General features: G+C 52.9%; 2 protein-coding genes across 2 annotated transcripts in view; both read right to left on the reverse strand.

Annotated features, from left to right (window-relative positions):
- Positions 1-1891, reverse strand: part of ZAN (zonadhesin) — a 34876-nt gene extending 32985 nt beyond the window's left edge. Inside the window, exons 1-3 of the mRNA XM_055561890.1 lie at positions 1828-1891; positions 778-1049; positions 525-612 (exon numbers count right to left, since the gene is read on the reverse strand). Coding sequence (XP_055417865.1) covers positions 525-612; positions 778-1049; positions 1828-1891 — 424 coding nt within the window. The remainder of the gene's footprint in view (positions 1-524; positions 613-777; positions 1050-1827) is intronic.
- An 8696-nt stretch (positions 1892-10587) lies between these two features.
- EPO (erythropoietin) lies at positions 10588-12307 on the reverse strand. The gene is made up of 5 exons (XM_055562611.1): positions 12295-12307; positions 11612-11751; positions 11290-11376; positions 10899-11078; positions 10588-10746 (listed from the first exon to the last, which is right to left on the reverse strand). Exons 1-5 carry the CDS (start codon positions 12305-12307, stop codon positions 10588-10590), a joined length of 579 nt encoding a protein of 192 aa, XP_055418586.1.
- Between the last annotated feature and the right edge of the window lie 8559 nt (positions 12308-20866).

The raw sequence follows: 20866 nt of genomic DNA on the forward strand, positions 1-20866 counted from the left end.
TTCCCCATAAATAAACTGGGAGCAAGAGCACCGGCCTGCTGTAAGTTACATCATATGCAGGAGTGTCTCGCACAGTGCCTATGCGCAGTAAGTGTTAGTTCCTTGCATGCACCTTCTGGAATATTCTTTCCTTTGAATTTAGTCCCCTTGAATCTCAAACATGAGCTTAGAGGGCCAATTCTGAATGGATCTCGGGTATTAATTACAGCCAGGTCGACCAGACACCCATGTTTGTCAGAGACTGAGGGTTTCCTGGGATGCAGGACTTTTTGCTAACATAGGCACAGCCCCAGGCAAACCAGAAAGGCCGGTCACTTTAGGACAGGTGTCGCCCCAGTTATGTGTTTCAGGAGAACCTGTCTTCAGACGTGGCAGCTTCAGGAATCAGGTGTGGGGTGTGGAGGCAGATGGAAGCAATTCGCCCTAAGCCTGGGAGAAGCCAGGGTCACGGTCCCTGAGCGAGTCCTGCCACCTGGGCACCTGCACAAAGGGTGGGGGGAGAGAGGAGGCGGACATGGGCTCACCCCGATTGCAGGAGCCCCGATGGATGGAGATAGCGTCCAGAGCGATGTCCAGATAAGTTGTGCTGCCCCACACGCCTTCGAATGTCAGCTGCGGGAGGGAGGAGGGGGCCACCCACCCCGTGAGCCTCTTTCCCTCGGGCTCCCACTTTCCTGCCTGAATTCAGAAGCTCCCCCAATCCCCGTGCCCCCTCCTGGACCCCCCGCCCAACACCCAGATTCCCATGGGGACCCCAGACTCTGCCTGCAGCCTCACCCGGCTGGGCAGGACGAGCCCCAGAGGCACTGTGATGGCGGTGGGGATCCAGGAGGGGCTTTGCGTGTTCACATGTTTCCACAGCAGGTTGGGGTGCTTGCCCTTGGCGCCTGAGGCCAGCCACAGCTTGAGTTGAGCACCCCACGACAGCCCAAACATGAAGTAGGCGAAGCGCACGCAGAGGGGGCCCTGCTCCCATATAGGGGGGCTTCGCAGGCGGGCCACCCCGCCTGGGTGGAAGGCGCTGGAGTCCATGTGCAGGTAGTAGCCCTCTGGGGGAGGCAGAGCCCTGAATGGTGAAGCCTTGCCCACCCCCACCCCACCCCCACCCCACCCCCACCAAGGGCTGCCCGCCCAGCCTCTTCCCAGGGCCCTAGCACCCACTTCCGGCCAGCTCCCTGCACCCAGATCTGCCCGTGTCCACCTTCCAGCTGCCTCCCTAAACCTTCAGCCTCCTCACCTCCACTGGGGTACCCCCCGGGAGGGGCAGTGCCGCTGGCGAGGAAGGGCCTGCTTTCTCGAGTCCAGTCTCCATCGTCTTTAGTCGCTTGGCTCCAATCACAGAGGGGTCTGGAGTCATCCTCAAAATCACACTGGGTGAGAATGGCTGGGGAGAGGAGAGGGGAGCCTGCATGCAGAGCCAACCCCAGGGTGTGTGCGGGGGTGGGCAGGATGTCTAGGTCGGGGGTGGCAATCTGAGGTCCCAGGCAGGCAGGCTTGTCTACGCAGCCTCCTCCCTTGCTGTTGTTCATTTGTATGTGAACCTTTCAGGCAAGGCTTGTTCTCGGCTCCTCCCCGGATCCCTCCACTCTGCATCCTCTGAAGGTTGCCCTTTACATATTTATTACATGTTTATGTCACCGCAGGGCCGAGGGCACCTGAGGTGGCCACCCCTGGGAGGGACAAGAGGCCGAGCAGCCCCAGGTGTCAACTCACAGTTTTCCCGCGAGCTGCGAGCAAGGGGCTTCCAGTCTGGAGGCTTCTCTTTCCTTGGTGTTGATTTGGAAAGAGAGAGAAAGAGGGGGAAAAAAATGTAGTTTTCATCATTACCAAGAACTGCTGAGCCTCCACGATTGTGAGCTTTCCGGAAGTTTGTTCCTTTCTTTTTATCCATATTGTATCAACGTGTATGCAAGGAACATACACTTACTTGAGGGTTTTCAAAAAGGTCACTCACAGCCTTCTCACCTTGTCATCTGTCTCCTGAAAAGCATCTCCCCTCCAAGTTCCTCACGTGCCCTCTGGTTCCCTCTACCCCTTGTGCCCTGGATGTCATGCGTGGTTCTCTAACATGAGAAGAGCCAGTTTCTCTGTGCAGGAATTCTCACACACCACCTGAGAGTTTACATCGGAGGCATCTCTTTCTTTCAGGTCAAGGTTTTCCTGTGCAGTTGCCCAAGTTTTCTCCACGGAGTAGGGACCATATGGGTCTGGTGTTGCCAGATGCGTGGCCGGGACGGTCCTGCCCTGACTGAACACACGGACCGGTGACACCTTACAGATTCCACAGAGAAGCCAGTGGCCTTTCCCAGGTGGCGTGGGCCACGTAGAACAGCTGTTTGTTTTAGTAGTTCAAGTCCTGCTTGTTCACATCCCTTCAAACATGGAACTTCCCGGTGGTTTAGTGGTTAAGAATCTGCCTTCCAATGCAGGGGACTAGGGTTCGATCCCTAGTTGGGGAAATAGATCCCACATGCCATGGGGCAACCATGTCTGCGTGTGGCAACGACCGAGCCCACATGCCACAATGACTGAGCCCGCATGACGCAACGAAAATCCCGAGTGCCACAACTAAGACCTGACACAGCCAAATCGATAAATGTTAAAAAAAAAAAATCCTCTCAAACAAACTCCAGGACACCAAGCCATCCATCACCTGTTGCTGCTGCCTACTTGCTGTGTCTCTGTCCACTGGCTCTGCCCTGGGTTTTGTCCATTTTCTGAGAACCACCCTCTTTGTCCTCCCCTGCCACCCCCAGACCCATCTCCCGAGCTCTGCATCTCCTCCCTGTCCCCTCACACTTCACCTCTGTCCTGCTTCTGCTCAGCGGTTCACACCCCCCAGGTCCAGGCTCAGCAGGCTGTTCCGAGCCTCCTAACATCCATCAGGGGGTCCCTCCTTCCTCCCCAGGGCCACACCGTTCATCACCAGCCCGCTTGTCCTTTCCAGCTTTGCCCCTTGTTCTCTTCCTCAGAGGCACCCCCAATACCCCCTGAGCCCAGCTTACCAGGTTGGGGCAGGCATGTGGCCCTGGCCCCAGGCAGCCCCCAGGAGCAGCACCAGAGTCCAGACTGGAGGAGCCATGCGGGACCTCAGAGGCAGCTCTCGGGGAGAGGAGGAAGCCAGAGTGAGGAGCCCAGGCCACCTTATCCCCCCCTGCCCCTCCTCGCTTGGCGTCCTACTGAGGAAGCCATGAAATCTGCACGGAGAACACAAGAACGCTCTGGGAAATGAAAACTACGAGAACCGAAACCTAAACCCTTACAGAAGAGTTAAACGTTGAAATCGAGAGAAATAAAATGAGAACAAGAGAGAGGAAAAGAAAGAGAGGGAGAAAAGCGAGAGAGAGACTCGGTCCAGGATGACTGACATTCAACCGGGAGAGTCCGGAAAAGAAATAACAAAGGAAAAGAAATTACTTAAGAAAAAACACAGAAGAAGATTCCCCAGAACTGACAAATGAGTCTCTTGATTAAAAGGGGTCCATTCCGACAAATGCAAAGAGACCCATGAAAGGTGTGTCATGAAATCTCAGACTGTCAGGGCTGAAGAGAACATTCCCAAACACTTTCAGACAGAAAAAAGCAGGTCACGTACTAAAGATCAGGAATCAGCATGGCACCAGAATTTTCAATAGTAACCATGGATTCTGAGATCCAGTGGAACACTGTCTGCGGAATTCCAACCATTTCAAACCTAAAGTTCTACATAGCTGGCAACAGGGGTGAAGGCAACAGAAAGATGGAGTGAAGTGAGGACTGAAATGCTTCCTGGCAAAGAATTGAAAAAGACAAGTCACAGAGGAAGACCTACAAGGAGCCAGGAAACATTGGAAAAGAGGTTCTGCTTCCGTCGTCATAAGGGAAATGCTGATCAAGACTACAATTTTCATGTTGGCAACAGTTCAAAGGATTGAAGCACTGAGCGTTGGTCACAGTACAGGTACTGTTCACACTCACATACATTGATGCTAAGACTATGCTCGAGAAAGCATCTTAGAAGGTAATTTTACAATGACTATTCTACTTTCAAATGTGTTTATCTTGGATCCAATTTATCTTTCTAGGAGTCTACCTGCAGAAATATGTGTGTATATTCACAAAGATGTACATGCCTTAAAGATGTCAATTGCAGCATCATTTACAATAGGAAGGAAAAGTCAAGGTTACCTAAATGTTTGCTGGGCTTCCCAGGTGGTGCTAGTGGTAAAGAATCTGCTTGCCAGTACAGGAGACCTAACAGATGCAAGAGATGTGGATTCAATCCCTGGATCAGGAAGATCCCCTAGAGGAGGACATGGCAACCCAGTCCAGTATTCTTGCCTGGAGAATCCCATGGACAGAGAAGCCTGGCGGGCTACAGTCCACAGGGTTGCAAAAAGTCAGACGTGAATGAAATGACTTAGTACGCACGCAAATGTTTGCCAGATGGATGGTTGGACTGTACTAAGAAGTATTATTTATATGAAGGAATATTTTGTGGCTGCACAGCAAAATGATTCAGTTATACATATATTCTTTTTCGTATTCTTTTCCATTATGGTTTATCATAAGATATTGAATATAGTTCCCTGTGCTATATGGTAGGATCCTGTTGTTTATCCATCCTTGTATCTGCTAACCCCAAACTCCCACTCCATTCCTCCCCCTACCTCCCCACTGGCAATCACAAATTTGTTCTCTATGTGCGTCTGTTTCATCTGTTTCTGTTTCACAAATGAGTTTATTTGTGTCATTTCTTTTGATTCTACATATAAATGATAGCATATGGTATCTGTCTTTCTCTTTCTGACTTTACTTTGTACTATAATCTCTAGGTTCATCCATGTTGCTGCAAATGGCATTATTTCATTCTTCTTTGTGGCTGAGTAGTATTCCGTTGTATATATGTACCACATCTTTTTTATCCATTCATCTATTGGTGGACATTCAAGTGGTTTCCGTGTCTTGGCTATTGTCACTAGGGCTGCTATAAACGTAGGCGTGCGTGTATCTTTTTGAGTTACGGTTTTGTCCAGATATATGTTCAGGAGTCGGATTGCTGGATGATATGGCAACTCTACTTTCAGTTTTTTGAGGAAACTCCACACTGGTTTCCATAGTGGCTGCCCCAGTTTACATTCCCACCAACAGTGTATGAGGATTCCCTTTTCTCCATGCCTTCTCCAGCATTTGCTATTTGTACATTTTTTTTAATGATGGCAATTCTGACTGGAGTGAAGTGTTACCTCGTTGTTTTGACTTGCATTTCTCTAATGATTAACGTTGCCGAGCATCTTTTCATGTGCTTGTTGGCTGTCTGTAGAATCTCATGTTCTGTTCATTGCAAAATTATTGTCCTCATTTTCCTCATGTGAAAACTGAACTCTAGAGAAATGATGTCAGTTGTCCAGCATTATACCTACTCAGTGTCCTGCCAAGTCCCATGGTTCCCAGAACTGTATTCCAACAGGGGGTGGAGTCACACCCAGTCAGAGCAGATCTACCTCCATCAGCTTCATCAACAGCAAGTCTACATGAGAATGCAGATAAGAGGGTGGCTTTGCCACTTTTTTAAAACCCCATTGACTCTCATGGCTGTATCTTGGCTGGAGGGCTGTCCAGAGCTCAACTCTCATGAGCCCGTGTTCCTGTATCCCACCCCCGGTGATCCTAGTAAACTTCAGTTTCATTCCTTCCGCCACTCCATACTATCAAATCTGTGTCCAGGGTGCCTGGCCTTGGCCCCTGACACATGACAGGGTTGCCTGGGCTGGCCATCCTCCTAAGCTGTCAGGGAGGGGCTGGTACTGCCCTGCTCCAGGTGTTGGAGAGGGAAGTCCCAACTCCCTTCAGAATTCCAGGGACTCCTTCTGCCTAAATGAGCACGCACAGGGCCCAACCCCAGAAAAGAGATCCTCTGTCCTTTTGCACCAAAGCTGGGGGTACAAAGAATGCCCAGCCCGAACACCGATCTCCCCTTCCTCCAGAGCAGCTTAGGAGAGGACTTCCCTGATGGTCCAGTGATTAAGACTCTGAGCTTCCACTGCAGGGGGCACTGGTCCAGTCGTTGGTTGGGGAAGTTCCTCATGTCTGGTGGTGCAGCCAAGACAAAACAAAACAAAAAACCAGAGCAGGTTGGGAAAATGATCAATAAGAGGGACAGAGCTAGGAAAGGGTTAATCCAAGGACAAGCAGCAGAAGCCCATTGACCCCCAGCCCCTCCAGGTTAGTCAATAAGTCCTCTGAGGGCTGCTCCTGCTGACCTCTCTTTGGCGCCACAGGGCTGGACGGTCACAGCTTCCAACCTGCCTGGGGTTGGGGGTTGGCGCTCAGGCAGGACAGGAAGGGATGGTGGTGTGTGAGGAGCTCTGCCTTTTGGGGAGTCGGAACGGGCAAGGCCCCAGGGCCCTTATCATCTGACAAGACTGGTTGTGGTAGGAATAGGTGTGGGTGACCTTGGGATGCGGAAGAACCCAGGAATAACTCCAGGGAATGCAGCCCCCCCTGGCTTCCCTGTGTGGCTTTGGACCCTTTGTTCACCCACTCTGGTCCTCAGTTTCCTCATCTGTAAGATAGAAAGACCAGCATAGCTCAGGTTTCCAAGAAACCAGAAAAAGAAAATCATTATTAAAAAAATCATGGCACTTTCCCAGAGCTCCAGTGGTTAAAGGCTCCATGCTTCTAATTCAAGGGGCACAGGTTTGATCCCTGGTTGGGAAATTAAGATCCCACATGCCGTGAGGCACAGCCAAAAAACAAAAACATCATTATAAAAAAACAGAAATTGTGTGTGGTTGGCATAATTTTTGATTTATAGACATTTGGACATGATTCACATAGGCAGGGAAACCATTTGGCTGTTTTTCTGTTGCCAATAATCTTTCACAGGGTCGAAGTTTTATGATGGAATTTTGGAGGAATGAGCCTTGACCAGCTGGGAATAACATAGTTAACCTTCAGCCTAGATTCCAGTGTCTAAGAGGCCCCGTTTTGCTAACTCAGCTCTAGCAGCAGTCACCTACTGGGGGAAGTCAGTAGACTGAGTAGAACCAGGAGAAACCCAGGTGGCCTGGGGGCCGGGGTCAGGCAGATGCATTTGGTCAGCCTGATGTGCAGGCCAAGAGGCTGCAGTCAAGGGTGGGAGCTGGGGCTGCAGGCGTGGGCCCCAGAGCTGGGAGACTTCGATGGTGGGAAGGGTGGTAGGCACTTTCGACTTAGGAATTCCTGGGAGGAAGTGGGCACCAGGGGCAGGGGATGGATCGGGAAAGAGTGGTAATAAGAAATGCCTGGGATTCCCAGCTCACTGACTGAAGCTGTTTTCTTCCCTCTGTCCATTCCCTCTACCCTTCTCCCCATGAAGCTTGCTTCTAGCAGAAGAGGGACCCAGAGTCCGAGAGCCTGGCTCCTGGTCCTGACACTTCCTCTCAGTATCTTATGACCGAAGCCAGACCCATCCATGATCTCTCCGGATCTCCGTGTCCTCCAGTCTCTGCCTTCCTCATCGGGTTAGGAGAGCAAAAGCGAGACTGCTTGGGACAGCACTTTGGAAGTGGCAAAGCCCTCTACAAACAGGAGGCATCTCCATGAAACAGTTATGTAACCCGCTGACTCAGAACTAGGCCGAGTTGGCGCCTGTCCCACCCGGAAGTTGGAAGAGCTGGCTCAATCACTCACCCGGAGGAACTTGGTTTTAGTTTCCCCGTCTGATGAATGGGGATGATGCCTGCTGTTCTCTTCCGTGGAATGATGGTGAGAATCACAGGGGATCTTGTAGGTGCCAGAGATTAATGTGCTGTTAATCATCAAATCATCATCATTATAATAGTGCAGAAGAAAGCGGGTCTTTTTGCCCCAAGGGGACTGTCCGCTCTAGGAGGACACCAGGCTGTGAGTAGCACAGACCGTAATTCTGCTTTTCCATGTACTTAGTCCAAAGGCTGGCACACAGTAGGAACTCCATAAATGTGAAACAAATTATGTTTTTAAATTATGTTCTTAACCTACTCGCCCATCACACCTGACTCAGGTCATACACTTCAGGTTCTGTTAATTCATTTCTTTTTTTTTTTAATTTTTAAATTTTATTTTTTGGCCATGCCATGCAGCATGTGGGATCTTAGTTCCCTGACCAGGGATCGAACCCGTGCCCCCTGAACTGGGAAGCACAAGAGTCTTAACCACTGGACCATTAGGGAAGTTCCTTCTTTCTTCTTCTTCTTTTTTTTTTTTTTTTTTTAATTGAAAGCAATAATAAGTCTGAAGCTAAGTGGACGAATAAGGTCAGGGGGAAGAAAGATCCAGGAGATGTTTAGGCAGCACTCAGGTCAGGAGACAGACAAGACTTTGCGGTTATGAATCCTAAATCTCAAGTTCAGTTCCCAGCAGTGACTTGCTAACTGGATTTCCTGGACTTCAAGATAAGTCTCTTTGCTTCATTTTTGCCAGCAAGAAAGAGAGATTTCATCCTTCCTGATTCATAGAGGTGGAGTAAGAACCAGATGGCATGTGTGGAAACCATAATATGAGTTTTTTTTCCGAAATGTGCAACGTCGGAGTCCTCAGGGTTCTATAGCTTGTAGGTTACCCTAGCATTTCCCAAGAGGGCCTGAAGAGGGCACTGTAGCCCAGGAGCCGCTTTGGGCAGAGTGAAAATTCTCGGGCTGACTCCTCCTACCGCAGCTTGGCCCCGACTCCACCCCCCACACACAGATATTTGGCAAATACCCTCCAACCCCTCAACCTGCTCATATTTTTCCTGCTGCAGATTGCAGAACATTCCCTCCCTTGAGCATATTTGCAAGGGTGCAGGCTAACTTCTCTGTGTTGCCATATAAGCAGAAAGAGCAATCCCCCTACCCCAAGTATGATAATGGTCAGGATCACTCCCCATCCGGTTTTGTGACATCTTTTGCGGTCTGCACAGGTCTTTCTCTGCCGTTTGCGGCTGAAACATTATTTCTGGGAAGGAATTTGAAGTTGACTGTCGGGGGAAAGGGTAAAATCAGAAGTAGAAATTCCCTGGAGGTCCACTGGTTAGATTAGGACTCCTCGCTTCCAGTGCAGGGGGCATGGGCTCTATCCTTGTTCAGTGAACTCAAGTCCCATATGTCATGTGGACAAAAAAAAAAAAGAAGAAGAAGAAAGAAGTGGGGATCAAGCGTGGAGGTTGAATGAGTTTGTTCCATGTCCCCATCCCAGAGGAGCTGAGAAGGCTTATGTGACAGGAATAAGGTTTAAGTAGTTTTACTTCTTGGTCTGCACCATGGAATGACCTCAGTGACATTCTCCCAGGGCCGTGTGAGGAATGCAACGAAGTCTATTAAGGGAACTACCTGCAGCAGCTCTGGGCAGTGACTGACCAATGAGATGGTTGTCCGGGAAATTGGTTCCCGCTGTACCCCCATCTACTGCCCCTTCTGCAAGTTTCAGGTTGGAGCATTAATGGTAACCATCCCCAGGCAAGAAAAGTTCTGCTGGACTTAGAGGGAGCTTGTACGCTGGGAAAGCCTGGTGCTGGGATGATAACATTAGAAGAAGGGGCCACAGAGAAGAGGCAGAAAAGAATAAAGTTCCAGCGGACAGTGTTGGCAGCTGCCAGCAACCCTCAAAAGGGCCCCTCCTCTTGGCACCTGTGTCCTTACTGGCCCTGAAACTCACTAAAGGTTTGCCCTGGGGAATTCCCTGGTGGTGCAGTGGTTAGGACTCCATGCTCTCACTGCCAAGGTCCAGGTTCAATCCCTGGTTAGGGAACTAAGAGCCCACAGGCTGTGCTGTGCAGCCAAAAAAAAAAAAAAAAGACTTATCCTGGGCCAGTTGGCAGCTACCTACTAAGGACTAGCCTTGAATGGAGCCACCTTATTGACAAGCGTGGGCAGAACTTGTGGCCTCAGGCCAGTGGGGTCAAGAGGTCAGACAGGCCATGCAAGGCAGCACGTAGCGCCCCACCCCCTCCACCTCTGGCTTCCCGGACCTGCCACCTACTGCCAAGATGGGGACAGACCCGGGAAAGTACGGGGCTCCCAGGAAAATAGGAAAAACCAAGAGCCAGGTTGTGGTTTCAGTTCTTGCCAGTGAGGTTGAAAAATACACAAGACTTGGACCCAGTGAGAACCAGGGGCCAGCCCCCATTCCATCTTCATGGCTCCCACCACCCTCCTTGTCCAGTGGACTCTGCTGTCACGGAGTCCCCACGAGACCCGGAGAATTCATGTCTTCCCCCTAAATTCTCCAGTCCATCCTGTCCCTGCTTGGTACATGTAAAAGGAGGTATCCATCCTCCAGCTGGTCCCGGCACTGCGGCTCGGCAGCATGCCAAGATGAGTCTCAGTGTCTCCGCAGCATGGTGCTGCCCCCAAGTTTAGGTTGAACTCTGAATTCCTCCAGCTTTGGGGCCTCAGACTGGCCCTGTGACATCCTTAGATCTGAGTTGAACTCTGGACAGTTCCTCTAGCCCCTGAGATGTTGCCGCTGGCCCTGGAGTGTCCGTGGGACAGGCTGGCACTGAGCTGGTGGCCCGTCGACAGGGGTTGGGAGTGGCGGCGTGGAAGGCATGGCGCAGGCAGTGATGGTGAGCGAGATGGTGGACGTGCCCGGGGTGATAGCACCAGGTCACCTGTCCCCTCTCCTGCAGGCCTCCCCTGTGTACAGAGTCAGCTTTCCCCGCAGGAAATTGGAGTAGATTCGGAAAAGCTTGGACAAAGCATCAACAGTGAATGCTCGGAGTGGGGCTGCGGAGGGGGTTGCATCTGGAAGGGAGATGGCTTCTTTCTGCAAAGAGAGGACTAAAGGTTAGTGCAGTGCCAGGGGCTCCGGCAGGAGATGGGTTTCGGGGTAGAATGGCTGGGGGGTTTCCTTGGCAGGGCCCTTCTCTCACTTTACAGAAACAGCAACCCCAGGGGCAAGGAAGGGGCCAGACACACCTGGGCTCCCAGCGCCCGAAGCAGGGAGGTGAGACTGCGGAGGCCGCTGACAGCTTTGTCCACGTGCAGCCGCAGGGCCCCGCATGGCTGGGATGCGTTGGTCAATAGGGCCTGGCCCTGCAGGATAGCTTCTGAGAGCAGGGCCAGGCCCTGCCAGACTTCCAGAGCCTGCTGCTGGACCTAAAGGGAGCAGAGACTTGGAGTCAGCAAGCCCAAGCCAGCCTCTCCCTCCTCCCTCTCAGCAGCCCCATGCAAACAGAAGTTTTTTAGAATGAATGAACATTCACCCTCATCTTTGCTGTTCCATTTCTTCTCTCTCTAGCATTCTCCTGACCATCCTATGAGGTTCCCAAAATGAGACTTCCCAAGAGGAAGGAACCTGTGAACTCACCTCCATCCTCTTCCAGGCATAGAAGTTAACCTTGGTGTCTGGCACAGTGATATTCTCACTGAAGCTGCAGCCTTCTGCACAGCCCATCTGAAATGCACAAGCCTGGAGTCAGGGGCCCCAGGGCCTCCATCCGGCTTAGCCCCTCATCTAGCTTCCACTTAGGCACTGGGGACTACCACTCCTAGGACTTTTACTGGGGACTTTGGCTCCTTGCTTCCACCCCTGAACCAAGCACCAGGTTCCTGGATCTTGGGGGGGGGGGGGGTTGACCCTGGAGCCCCAAGTGTGAGTTCTGTGGAAGGTCTTGGGGAGGGGACCTCACCGTGGCATTTTCGGCCTCCCTGGCCTCCAGGATGTACCTCTCCAGGACTCGGCTGTCACAGATGAGGCGTGGGGGGGCGCCCAGGACTGGGAGGCCCAGAGGAAACAGCAGAAAGGACAGCATCAGCAGCGGAGTACAGTCTAGGAAAGAGAGCCGGGCTGCGGATGAGGTGGATTGTCGCAGGAGAAGGGCTGGTTTGGACAGCAGGTTCACCCATCCCGCTGCGCAGCCCCCAGTGAGTCCTCCCCACCCCGACCTTGGGAGCGCTCAGGCTCTGCCTCCGCTTTCATTCAATCCCGCGGCCGCGTGCACACCCCACCCCCCCAGCTACCGGCATCCACTTCTCCCGGCCAAACTTCAATCCCGGTGTGACAGCGGCGTCCCTTCTCGCAGATCCGGGTTGTGGCTCCCAGACCCAGGTGTCTGAGTCTTTCTCGGCACCCACAGAGCCGCGCCTCTTCTCCCTGAACCCCCAGCCCTCCGCCCCGTCTCCGGCTCAGGTTCCGATTCTCCCCGGGGGACTCCTAGAGCCCGAAAGACCGGCAGGTGAAGGCTGCCCCACCCCCCTTGCCCTTCCGGGGTCCTTGGCAAGTCTCAAGTCCTTGAACCGGGCCAACTCGGGGCCAAGAGCCCCAGCGGTAAATTCCTCCTCAAACAGCGCTGCCCCGGCCGAGAGTACTCACCGCGCGCCCCCATCTCTGTGCCTCGCCTGGCCCCTCAGCGACCTGGGGCTCGGCGGGTGCCTGCGCCGCGGCCCCGCATCCCGGGAAGCTCGACGGGGCAGGGCCGCCCCGCCGGCCGAACGAGGGGGCCGCGGTCCCCGGGCGCCGAGCGGGGTCGGGGCAGAGCGCGCAGAGCCCGGGGCCAGGGTCTGGAGGACGGCGCGGCGAGGCGACCGGCGGGGTTGGCCCGGGGACTGTTGGCCCGGGGACTGCGGCGGCGGCCGGGGGTCGGGGCTGTTATCAGCTGTGTGCGTGCGGATGGGGGGTTGGGGAGAGGCTGTGTGCGTGAGGGGTCGCGGGAGGTGGGGACCGGAGGGGTCACAGCCGGGGCAGGACGCCTGGGTCGGGGGCTCGCCGGGGCGGAGCTGCCTGCCGTCCGACCCCCGGGTTCCAGGAGGTGCGGCTGGGTGCGCGCCGCGGGACGGGCACAAGGCTGCCCTGGGAGACCAGTGCCATTCTGCTGGGAGCGCCTGGGGACCCCGACATCCCCCCCACCCCCTAGAGACGGGCCTGTCTGGGTTCTTGCAAGGCAGGCAGGAAGGTGCTGGCTGGGCAAGTCAGTGGTGGCCTTCTCACGGTCCCAGTTCTTCTGGAAACCGGTGTTGTTCCAGTTGAGGGATTTAATACGGGTGGTGCACAGAGCAAGACATTTGGTGAGGTCTTCTCCTCCCACTCCTCACTTTTGAGGACCCTGAAAACCCAGAAATTGAACTTTTAGATCAGTGTGCCTGGCAAAATTCTTAAGAATCTGAAATACAACGAACCCCCAGAGGGATGGCACGGGGGTCTGCAGCTAAGCCTCTGTGGTTTCTAGGAAGCCCTGGGGCAGGGAGCGAACTCCAGGGAGCAGGAGTCCAAGGCTTGCTTGCCTCTCAAACCTTGGAAAGTGGCCTGAGTGTCTAGGCCTCAGTGCTCTAACCTGTCAAATGGGCCTCCTGAAAGCACAATCCCTGTTCATGTTGCTTTCACAAATGCGAAACCCTGACAAATGCTGGTGGTTATTTATATGTTCATTCACTCCCTCCCCAGTCCCATAATATTAGATCTATTTTATTCATGCATTTAGTCCCTTCTTTGTGCAAGTCAACTGACTACAAACTTTTCAGGACAGAAACATGCATTGAGACTTAACTCCTGCCTCCTGGAGTTTGTAGTTTACAGTAGATATTGGATGGGTACGTGGAGCCATGTGTGAGGACTGGGGTGTGCAGAACTGAGCTATGAGAGTTTGGAAGAGGGGGAGGTCACCTCTAGCTGGGGAATCAAGGAGGATTTGATGCAGGAGGTGAAAACAAGGTTAGCCTTGAAGGGCAGGCAGGATTTCACTGGGAAAAGATGTGAGGTGGATGGGGGAGGCGGATCTAGCCCTGTGTTGGTGGGTTAAGTGTTTTGGGGTGAAGGGTGGGGTGTGGGAGGGAGAGGTGGATATCAGGCTAGGGTGCTGCTTAGGGAGAGGTCATGTTGTGAAGGGCCTTGAGTGCCACTCTGAAGAATTGGGACTTTGGAACGAGTGGGAAATATTCATTCATTCAAGAAATATACATATAAAAGTACCTACTTGGACTTCCCTGGTGGCATAGTAGATAGTAATCCACCTGCCAGTGCTGGGGACACAGGTTCGATCCCTGGTCCGGGAAGCATGGAGCAACTGAGCCCGTGCACCGCAACTACTGAGCCCACGTGCTGCAACTACTTTTGAAGCCCTCACGACCTGGAGCCTCTGCTCCACAAGAGAAGCCACTGCAGCGAGAAGCCCACACACCACAACGAAGAGTAGCCCTGGCTCGCTGCAACTAGAAAAAGCCTGGGCAGCAATGAAGACCCGGGACAGCTGAGGAAAAAAAAAAAAAGAATACTTACTGTTGGCCAGGAACCTGGGGATAGAGCAGTGAATGAAATGGACAAGACTGCCTGCCCTGGTGGAGCTGACATTCTAGAGGAGAGATGGATGGCAAACACGAAAATGAATAAAAGATAGAGGCTCTCCAGTGGTAAAAAGCTTCAAAGGCCTAGGAATCTTGGAGGAGGTGGCAATTTTGGACGAGGCAGGCAGATTGCCTACTGAGAAGAAGGTGACAAAGTGAGGGAGATAAGGGGCGATCAGAGGGTTCAGACAGATGAATGGGAGGGGCGGGAGGCAGAGGCTTGCAGGTAATAATGAGGCCCCAACCTGCTCCCTTGCCCTCTGCTCACCTACGGCCTGCTCTCAGGGCCTCCCCCAAAACCTGGTGTGCTGGCTGCCAGTCTGCATACCCCACTGTGCCCCCTGATCCCGGTTTCCCCCTCAGCATCCAGGCGGCCTCCCAGCCCCACATGGCCCTCGGAGCCCAGCCCTGGGACAAGATCCCAGCTGTGGGACAAACACACGCACACTCACGTCCACACACGTCCGCACATGCGGTCTGTCCTGACTTCCCACATGCCTCAGCCTCTGCTCTCCGGGTCCCCAGACTCCTGCGTCACTGCCCTGACCTGACCACAGAGAGGGGGCCGGGGGGGTGGGGGATGGCGGGGAGTAGACACAGCCGGAGGAGAGGGAGGAGAGGAGGAGCCGTTCGGGCTGTGGGACCTGCCTCTCCCCTCACGCCAGCTTGGCAGAGGTTCCCCAGGCCCCTGCCTTTGAGAAAGGTAGATGGGCCCTGGGCAATAGCCCCTAGGTGCTGGGGCCTGCTGGACAAGGGTGACTTTGGCTCATCCGCTGGAGCATTTGGAAAGAGCTGCGATTGCAGCCCGGGAGAGAAGGCAGAGGAGACAAGGGGAGAGATGGAACCTCCATCCAATCCCTAAGCCGTAGTAATCCTACCAAGAAGGCAGAGGCTGATTTGGGGGCCAACTTCAACCCAGCTGTTGATGGATACCACCCAGCAGGGCCCATAAATCCAGCCTGGACAGCAGGGCACCCTGAGGAGCAGGAAGCTACCTGGGACTCCCCCTCCAATGCCTAGTGCCCCCCTGCCAGCGCCCCCTCCATCTGCCTGTTTATATTTCTCTGGCATGGTGCTGGCCCTGTGCCAGGGCAACTGCAGAAGGTCACCATGCTGTCCCCTCCAGATATCCCCAACTGGATGGCGGGGGTGGAGACAGGCTGGAGTCATCCTGGCAGCCACTAGAGTAACTTTCCCGCTGAACAAACAGCCTTATTCAGGGTATTACCCTGAGCACGAGCCTGCAGTGGCTCCCGGTTCCTCGGAACTAAGACCCTCTGTGCTCTGCCACCCACCCACGTTTCCAGCCTGTTCTCCCACTTCGTTTACCCCCCTGCCCACATCACAGGAGCTCACTGACATGATTTGCTGCCTCCTGCCTTTCGCTCACTCTCTGCCTTCCACCTGGATCACCCTCACCCTCCCACACTATCGCTCCCTTTCTTCAAGTGTTACCTCCTCTATGAAGCCTTCCCAGATGCCCCGGCAGAAAGCTGTCTCCCTGCTCTGGGCTGCCGTTTTTTATGTACATCTTTTATGTCTCAGCAATATGTGAACCGTGAACTTTCTGATGTTCAAGCTGGTTTTAGAAAAGGCAGAGGAACCAGAGATCAAATTGCCAATATCCGCTGGATCATGGAAAAAGCAAGAGAGTTCCAGAAAAACATCTATTTCTGCTTTATTGACTATGCCAAAGCCTCTGACTGTGTGGATCACAATAAACTGTGGAAAATTCTGAAAGAGATGGGAATACCAGACCACCTGATCTGCCTCTTGAGAAATCTGTATGCAGGTCAGGAAGCAACAGTTAGAACTGGACATGGAACAACAGACTGGTTCCAAATAGGAAAAGGAGTACGTCAAGGCTGTATATTGTCACCCTGCTTATTTAACTTATATGCAGAGTACATCATGAGAAACGCTGGGCTGGAAGAAACACAAGCTGGAATCAAGATTGCTGGGAGAAATATCATAACCTCAGATATGCAGATGACACCACCCTTATGGCAGAAAGTGAAGAGGAACTCAAAAGCCTCTTGATGAAAGTGAAAGTGGAGAGTGAAAAAGTTGGCTTAAAGCTCAACATTCAGAAAACAAAGATCATGGCATCCGGTCCCATCACTTCATGGGAAATAGATGGGGAAACAGTGGAAACAGTATCAGACTTTATTTTTTTGGGCTTGAAAATCACTGCAGATGGTGACTGCAGCCATGAAATTAAAAAACGCTTACTCCTTGGAAGGAAAATTATGACTAACCTAGATAGCATATTCAAAAGCAGAGACATTACTTTGCCAACAAAGGTCGGTCTAGTCGAGGCTATGGTTTTTCCTGTGGTCATGTATGGATGTGAGAGTTGGACTGTGAAGAAGGCTGAGCGCCGAAGAATTGATGCTTTTGAACTGTGGTGTTGGAGAAGACTCTTGAGAGTCCCTTGGACTGCAAGGAGATCCAACCAGTCCATTCTGAAGGAGATCAGCCCTGGGATTTCTTTGGAAGGAATGATGCTAAAGCTGAAACTCCAGTACTTTGGCCACCTCATGCAAAGAGTTGACTCATTGGAAAAGACTGTGATGCTGGGAGGGATTAGGGCAGGAGGAGAAGGGGTCGACAGAAGATGAGATGGCTGGATGGCATCACTGACTCGATGGACGTGAGTCTGAGTGAACTCCGGGAGTTGGTGATGGACAGAGAGGCCTGGCGTGCTGCAATTCCTGAGGTCGCGAAGAGTCGGACACGACTGAGTGACTGAACTTAACTTACTTACTTATGTCTCAGAGCTTCCCTGGTGAGGGAGACCTGAGTTTGACCCCTGGGTTGGGAAGATTGCCTGGAGAAGGGAATAGCAACCCACTCCCGTATTCTTGCCTGGAGAATTCCATGGAGAAAAGAGCCTGGTGGGCTACAGTCCATGGGGTCGCAAAGAGTCAGACATGACTGAGCGACTAAGACTTCTACTTTATGCCTCAAGCCTCCCCTCTTGGGGCCACCATGTACAGCTGTCAAGGTTGAGCACTGCACAGCTCCAGGAGCCGCCATTCATTTGGACCCTGATGAGAATGGTATTCTCTGGAGTCATGCAGCACACGTGCTCTGTTAATCGGAGGAGAGAGAAAAGGACAAAGCATAGGCAGGTTTTGTTCATCTTGGTGCCAGCGGGCACCTGGCCTGTTGCCTGTTTATGGTCCTCACTCAAGGGTGGCTTGCATAGTGTGCTCTGTCCACTCCAGATACCTCAACCAGAGGATGGGAGGCCTAGAGGGAGGAAGTGAGCCCCTCGTCTTCCGCATGCTTGCTGGAGCTGTTTCTGGACAACCTAGCTCTGGGTTTGCCGGGGCTTGGGAGGCCTTCATCTACTTCCTGAGCAGGGAGCCCCCAAGGAGAGGCCTGAAAAGGGACAGTCGTGACCACAGGATGGCGGGGGTGGAGACAAGCTGGAGTTGTCCCAGCAGCCGGTTCAGACTGAAACTCCAAGAAGCAAATTTACAGCCCCCCTGAGCTAGCGCAGACCCCCAGGAAGCACGAAGTCCCAGCTGCCTGGAGTCGTGTTGGGGCGGAGAAGGGGGGCCTCTGGACATTTCCGCCCTCCTCCTTTCCAATCAGTAGCTTCTCAGCCAGGCTTGGGAGCTCAGCCAGGGGCCCAGACCTTCTGTGCTGGGAAGTGGGGTGGCTCGGACCTCGGAGGGTATGATGGGGAGGGCTTCCTGATGCTTGGGGAACTGGGAAGTGAGTGAGGACTCTGAGTAGGGATCCCTGCTGGGAAGTCCTGTGAGGAGGTCAGCTTGGAGAAACGGAGGCAATCTCTGCTTACTTGGCCACAAGGTAGCCTCTAGGACCAGATGTTTGGGTTCTGTTCTCAGCGAGCAGCTCTGCCGCTTCAGGAGCCCAACGAGGCTTGTCTGATAAACAAGGGAGCCCAGATTTGGTGACCTGGTGAGCTCTGCCACTTACCAGCACCCAACGTGAACAGGTGACCTTATGTCCGAGCCTGGGGATGGCAGAAGAAACGATAGTAACTGCTTGCCAGGGCTGTTGTGTGATTATGTAATGCCCGGCACGAGGTAATCAATACGTGCTACCTATTATCACTGCACCCTTGGCTTTACTATCCCTGCTGTTTGTCCTCGCTTTGCAGGCCCGGAGACCAGATCGCCAACATACTCTTCAGCCTTCCTCCAGCGTCCGCCACTGCTCCTTCTGGGGAGGTGGGCATGGGTTCATGACACCTTATCCCTGGTGCTGTAGCTGCCTCACTAAGCCACCCACTGGCAAAGGTCACGGGGTCAGGGGGTGTCGATGGAGGATGGGAGTCTCTCTGGGTGGACACATCCACTGCTCTTTGGAGAAAGTTGCCGCCGAAACACAACTGATTGGAGCTGGGGGTGGGTCAAGACATAGACATCAAGGCAATGCTCACATTGAGTTTATTCAAAGCCTGGAGCCTTTCTGTGAAGTGTCAGCCGCACCCTAGGATCTCCTGTCCTCAGGTACGGCTGAACATTCCCAAGCTCCTTCACATGCCCTTTACTGGAAGGACGTCCTTTACCCACGTCCTTCCCATCATTTACCAGAAGACAGAGCTGCTAAATTGGCCGCAGTAGCTTTCCTGTCCAAACAAAAATAAAACATCAATTCAAAAGCACCCATAAATGTCATTTAGGAAGATGGAGTCTTAAGTGGTCATTTTCATAGACTTCTCTCTTGGTGGGATAACCTTTGCCTCATCCCCAAACCTGCAGTGGGTCATCTCTTCCCTTCAGAACTACATTTACACACGCCTCTGGTCCATCTTCTCCATAGGCTCCGGGGTTTGTTCTCCCGGCTCCTGACCAAGCACCAAGAACTCACCAGGACAGAGTGCAAGGAACTTCCTAGAAGGATCATCCACCCATCCAGACCAGTTCCTGGGTCCTGAGGGCCCGTCTTCTTTCCCGCCGCCAGTGCCACAAAAGTAAAAGCCAGCAGGACTAAGAACCCAGCCTTGTAGATCAAACACACACAAACCACCTTCCTTCCCCTCTCCCCATCCCCATGTAGAGGACCAAACTATTCCTTAGTAAAATGGCTCACACTACCAACAGTTTCCCCTCTTTCTGGAGCCCTTGCTAATGCCAGGCTCCAAGCACTATGTAAATTAATTGTCTTTCCAAATCTGTCTGTCCTTTTTTCTATTAGTTTTTAGAGGCCCAGGGGTTCGTACCTCTCTGGGTAGACCTGGTGCCTAACAGAGATTCCGCACAAGCAGTGAATTCTCAATAACACTAGAGATGAGGTCTACTCCCACCTCCAAGACAAGCATTTCAAATCTGACCTCGGGGAACTGTTTTTGAAGTAGGAGGTCATTTTGCATTCATTGTGGGCTCCATAGCTGTTGAGCAAAAAGAAGGGAGGGGAACTGCACCTGGACATCCTTTCTGCCCCCATCACCTTCCAGCTTCCCAAGCTGTGATGGAAGACACTGCAGAGAACCCGGAGAGGGAGGGGAGCAGAGGCGGCTGGTGGCCTCCCTGCAGAGCTCCCTGCCCCATCCACCAGGCGTGCACTCAGACAGATGCAGGGACTTTCCCCACACCCCCTACCTGCCCCCACACCCCCTCTTCTTTCGGTGGCAATGTCTAGGGGCTGTTTCTGCCACTGAGGGAAGCCCCACTGGCAAGCAGTGAGAGAATATGGAGCAGAAACAACAAATAAGCTGGAAGATGTGGCAGCCAAAACAAACCAAATGCAGAAGGGCTGCTGCTACCACCTCTGCTGGGCCTGGGCCAGGAGCACAGAGACCAGAGCACAGACGTGCAAGGACACACACAGTTCCCTCCAGGCTCCCCCGTTACTGGGGCCTCCTGGGCAAGGGAGCCTTGCAGTCAAGGCTGATAGGGAAATTGGGATGGGGGGGAATTGGGGGCATCCGATAGAATCATCTCCCTCAAATCTCCCCAATGCTTCCTACTTTGTAGCTGCCGAGTGACCCTCCAGTCCTACAACACACCCTGTCTGTTAGTGAATCCCCTTTGTACACACTGATGCCTTTGCCTGATGTGGCCTCTCTCCTCTTCTGCCTGGCAAACTCCTCTTCATACTTCAAAACCCAGGTCAAAGGTGAAACCATCTCAGACCTCAGCAGGAAGTTAGCCATTTCCTTCTCTGCACTTCTCTATTGTGGCTGTTCTTACCTCTTACATCACATATCTTATTCACTGCACGAAAACTGGTATATCCACCTTCCCAACTAAATGGTGAACTCCTTGAAGGCAGGGGTCATTTTATACCCACCTTTGTATCCCCAGGGCCCAGCCCAGGTCTGTGGCTCACAGAAGGCACTTGGGCTGTTTAGTCATTAGAACGAAGCCCCAGTCCTTCTGTGAAGTTTGCTTTCCTGTGCGACTGGCAGTCACTTCCACAGCATGAGTCCCTCCTCAGCAGGAACCCTCAAGCCAGAGGTAGAGGTTTTGCCAAATGAGAAGGCTGATTTTCAGAACCCCAAACCAAACTGCCTTCAAGCAAACTAGAACCAAATTCAGTTATTAACCTTTAAATCAAAGTCTTTCAAGCTCTTGTGACCTCCCCCAACAGTAAAATCGAAGTCATAACTAGCACACGTCTATATACGT

This window comes from Bubalus kerabau, chromosome 23 (assembly GCF_029407905.1).
Source record: "Bubalus kerabau isolate K-KA32 ecotype Philippines breed swamp buffalo chromosome 23, PCC_UOA_SB_1v2, whole genome shotgun sequence".
Classification (NCBI taxonomy): Eukaryota; Metazoa; Chordata; class Mammalia; order Artiodactyla; family Bovidae; genus Bubalus; species Bubalus kerabau.